The sequence below is a fragment of the Nansenia antarctica genome (assembly GCF_963989245.1).
Source record: "Nansenia antarctica genome assembly, chromosome: 5".
NCBI lineage: Eukaryota > Metazoa > Chordata > Actinopteri > Argentiniformes > Microstomatidae > Nansenia > Nansenia antarctica.
The window spans coordinates 27,456,840-27,461,839 of NC_137690.1; the positions used below are offsets into that span (position 1 = coordinate 27,456,840).

General features: G+C 45.1%; 1 protein-coding gene across 1 annotated transcript in view; it reads right to left on the reverse strand.

The window, feature by feature from the left end:
* The window catches only part of LOC308157003 (metal transporter CNNM4), a gene marked incomplete at both ends in the record, with an annotated part of 35,644 nt that overhangs the window by 22,981 nt on the left and 7,663 nt on the right, over positions 1-5,000 (reverse strand). Inside the window, one exon of the mRNA XM_080530472.1 lies at positions 264-407. Coding sequence (XP_080386598.1) covers positions 264-407 — 144 coding nt within the window. The remainder of the gene's footprint in view (positions 1-263; positions 408-5,000) is intronic.

Genomic DNA, 5,000 nt, shown 5'->3' on the forward strand with positions numbered 1-5,000 from the left:
TCAATGGAGATTTTACATTGAAAGTGTGATTTAGTCCAGGACTAGGCTTAAGCCTTGTCTATGAAACCGGCCCTATATCTGTTATATTGTTATATATGTGTTATAAAAAGGGGGCTTGACCCACCAGTGTCCCCGGTTTAGCAGAAGAGGATTTATTAACTGCATGGATTAAATAAGTTGTATGGCATATTCAATAAACTCTGTAGTTACTGTCATATACATAAGGCATGTACAAACTAGATTATATAAGCGACTCGACTCACTGTATTGGTCCGACTCATCCAGGATCTCTGATTTGATGATCTCCTCGATAACGTCCTCTAAGGTGACCAATCCCACGACCTCGTAGAAAGGATCGCCTTCCCCTTCGTTGTTCACCTTCTGTACGATGGCCAGATGGGACTTACCTGGAGGGAGGGAGGGAGGGAGAGAGAGAGAGAGAGAGAGAGAGAGAGAGAGAGAGAGAGAGAGAGGGAGAGAGAGGGAGACGGAGAGGGAGAGGGAGAGAGAGGGAGAGGGAGAGGGAGAGAGAGGGAGAACACACACTCTATTAATCATAGTTAAGATGTCTGAGTTTAGCACACTAACTCTGTCGGGATTCAGTCCTTACTGAGTACCATTATACCACATATACACTCACTGGACACTTTATTAGGAACACCTGTGGACATCCATGGACCTGACCTGCCTGTGTCAACAGTCCAAGCTGGTGGAGGTGGAGGTGGTGGAATGGGGAATGTTTTATTGTGAATGTTTTCACTTTGGGCCTGTTAATATCAATCATCGCTTGAATGCCACAGCCTATTTGAGTATTTTTGCTGACCATGTGCATCCCTTCATGACCACAATGTACCCATCTTCTAATGGCTACTTCCAGCATGATAATGCACCATGTCACAAAGCAAAAGTCATCTTAAACTGGTTTCATGAACATGACAATGAGTTCAGTGTTCTTCAGTGGCCTTCCCAGTCACCAGGAGTTGCGTGATGCAATCATGTCATCATGGACCAGAATCTCAAAGGAATGTTTCCAACATCCTGTGGAATCAATGGCACGATTTGAGAGCAAAAGTATCCAGTAATAGTATAGTGCTCAGTGAGTGTAACATCATATTTACTGTGCAGTGGGCACTATCTACAGTTGCTGCACATAACCCATTTAGTGACATAAAAAGCTTTGCACACAAATAGAGTTGTCCATACCTCCAAGATGAGGATACACTTTTAAATGTGAACTTGGGTTTAGACGGGTTTACAACAAAGGTTTAGACTAAAAGACTTCTATTCTGAAATGTACAAGTAAGACTGTAAGCTCTTTAACCCTAACCCTTACCAAGGGCCTTTAACAGCGTAACAATGGAAATAAACTACCATCCCCTTTTCGGACCATAAATTCCACAGCATACTCTAGCCCAGTCGATAAAGCTCCTAAAAAGACCATACTCTTCTCTGTTGAAAGCCAACATGAAAATTGCCACTTACATAATTTATCACTATACTGTGTGCTAGCGTTGTAAACGACACGTTAATGTGTATCAGTCATTCAAGCTGTGGCTGGACTTTGGCCACGACCAGCGATCGGTGACTGTTACCACCAACAGACACGCCCTGTCAACACCCAGACAGGAGGGAGGAGGGGGGTGACCTCTTCACCTCACAATGATGAGGATCAGCCTGTTAGGAGGGGCCGTCATCTTTCTGAACAATCAGGCCTATAGAAATGCTTAGCTAGCAAATATTGTAGCCTCCGTATGAATAATGAATGATATTACGGGAATGGGGGGGGGTGAATGTAGACTACTGCCTTCTTCGCTCGCTCTCTAATGCACACTCACAGACACTACCACAGACACTACCAAAGACACTACCACAGACACAGACACTACCACAGACACAGACACTACCACAGACACTACCAAAGACACAGACACAGACACAGACACTACCACAGACACAGACACTACCACAGACACAGACACTACCACAGACACAGACACTACCGTCGGGCAACTGGATTTGCATATGCCGGAGGATCAGGAATGAAGAAGAGACCATTTCTAAAAATAGAAGGGGGGTGGGGGCAGCATCTGAAATAGAACTGCTCTACAATGGCTACAGACACAGACACACAGACACACGCACGCACACACGCACGCGCGCGCCATCAGCAGACAGAGATGTGAGAACACCAAAGAAAGTCAAATAAGATGAAGAAGAAGAAGAGTGTATGAAGGGAAGAAAACAGAGGGGAGAGGGAAACAGAGAGGAGGGCGACAGGTCACTGCACTGAACCAGTTCCACCGGCTCTTGGATCTCAAACAGAGGAATGAAGAAGTGCGTGTGTGGGGTGGGGGGGGGGTGGTGGTGTTGGGTCAATCATAGAGAGAGGAGTGTTCTAAAAGAGTATGTCCTTGGTGCCCGCCATGGCAGGTGACCTTGGCAGCATTCCACATGGGGCATTCTGCAGATGCCTCGCGTCTCTGCCTCAGCTTTGTCCACAGAAATAGCCTGAGATGAGAGAGCTGGTTACAGGAAATCTTCAAGCTTAGCTGACTTTGGAAGTCCATGATGTCATTCCCCAAGAGGGGCTTGTGGCTGTAGCTACATACTGAGTCTGTGTGTGTCTGTGTCTGTGTCTGTGTGTGTGTGTGTGTGTGTCTGTGTGTGTGTGTGTGTCAGTGTGTGTGAGTGTGTGTTGTAATAGTTTCTTGTACACTCATCACCTCCTGGTTGACTCACTCTATCAACCTGTTTAACGTATTGTACTTGTGCATCATGACCACGTGTACAAAAACGCACTTTGAACCTAAAGAACATGAAACTCTCTAATGATCTATATCACACTCACTCAACTTCAACCTCAGTCAACCCCTTTTGAATTAAAACGTTGCTGAAAATACTCTTTAACAACGTCAGATGACAACAGGTGATGGTTCGCGTTTATGAGTTGGTGGTGGTAGGGGTTTAGACATTTCTAACAGCCTCTATGACATTAAAAGGTAGAGACAGACCAGAGACCTGTACAACCCTAACCTCCTCTAGTCCCTGGGGAGCCCAGTCAACACCTCTCTGCGCCACAGGAAGTCAACTCACCAGGGGACTCACTTACCGCACATCACTGGAATTGCCTGTATCGACCCACACACACACACACACACACACACACACACACAGACACAGATACAGACACAGACAGACACAGACACAGACACAGACACACAACCACACACATAGGCACACATAGGCGCGCACACACACACACACACACACACACACACACACACACACACAAGCACACAAGCACACGCACCCAGGAACACAAAGGAGAAATCAGTAACACTAATGGGGAGCGTGGGACTGACCACCTCCTGGGCTGCCAGTGTCCAGTCCTGTGGTTGGCTGTGGTCTTACAAACCTGGCCAATGGCATTTACCCTACATCCTTACATTTTAACTATTTAGCAGACGCTTTTCTCCAAAGCAACTGACAATTAGAGATTACAGGGACAGTCTCCCTGGAGTAACTTAGGGCTAAGTGCCTTACTCAAGGGCACACTAGTAGGGATGGGAATCGAGAACCGGTTCCTTTTGAGAACCGGTTCCAAATTGTAGGATCCATCGGAATCGCACGCCTCCAAGGTTATCGATTCCTTTTATCGATGCCGGCAAGTTAATCTGACAGTTGCGCATTGCTAAAACTCATGCGTCATGACGTCAAACTCTGCGGTAGTATCAGAGTGTAGTTTTATTTAGTCGCAACGAGGACAGTATTCAAGCGCTCAGACTATGCTACAACGCCTGGTATCCAATCCCAAACTTTGTTTGAGAAAGCTGATAAAGTAGCATGTTAACTATTTAAAATGTAACAAAGTAAAATGAAATGTAACGTTGTGGATTCTAAATGGTAGACGACCTGCTCGTCACTGCCACTGAATAACAACGCACCCATTGATACTTTGCGCTCCGTGCCAGTGCACGTGAGACGTTTCTCTGTCTCAAATGAGGTCAAGGAATCATTATTCATATCTTGCGGTAAGTTCTATAGTATCTCACTTGAAGTTGTATGTAAATATTCCTTTGGTTTATTATATGGTAATTTGGAAGTTACTCTTCCAATTAATGAGACAACTGAAAATATATTTGAATATGTGAAATGCATAGTTTAATATTATCAGTATGTAGCCTATAGCATAATGATACTGCTGGCTGCACTGTAGCCTCTTTTCTAAATAGGACAGACATCAGTCTTCACATGGCCTTGTTTTAGCCAGACCGTCTAAATTCTAAAGAAGAATTGTTTATTTTATGTGCCAGTTCAATTTTATATTTGGTTCAAGCATATTCCCTTTTGAAAAGAAGCATTGTAACATGTTCAAATGTTATTAGGCTGACATTCTACAGTGTTCAGAGACTCATGAGATATTACAACAGCTGCGTTGACGCTGAAAACCTGTGTACGGCTACTTTTTTTTAATTAATAGGAATTAATAAGGGAATCGATAAAACATCAGACTGATAAGCAGAATCGATAATGGTATCGTTATCGAAAACATTTGATCAATTCCCATCTCTACACACTAGTGGTGGTGTTCCCAGGTGGGATTTGAACTCATGACCTTCTGATCACCAGTCCAACCAGTCCTCACTATCCACTATTCTCTCTCTACTAGGCCACCACTACCACATCCCAACTAAGGTGGCATGTGGCCTAGTGTGGCCGGCCCAGCCAGAGTGAACCAGTCCCACGCTGTCCCACATTCCCCCTGTCTGATGTTTTGGGTACAAAGGAAAAGGTGTTTGTCCTGAAACACCACCACCCAGGTTAGCAACAGCAGGCATGCACGGGCATTGTGTATACACCCACACACACACACACACACACACGCACACACGCACACACGCACACTCACACACTCACACACTCACACACTCACACACTCACACACTCACACACTCACACACCCACACACCCACACACTTACACACACTCACACACTCTCT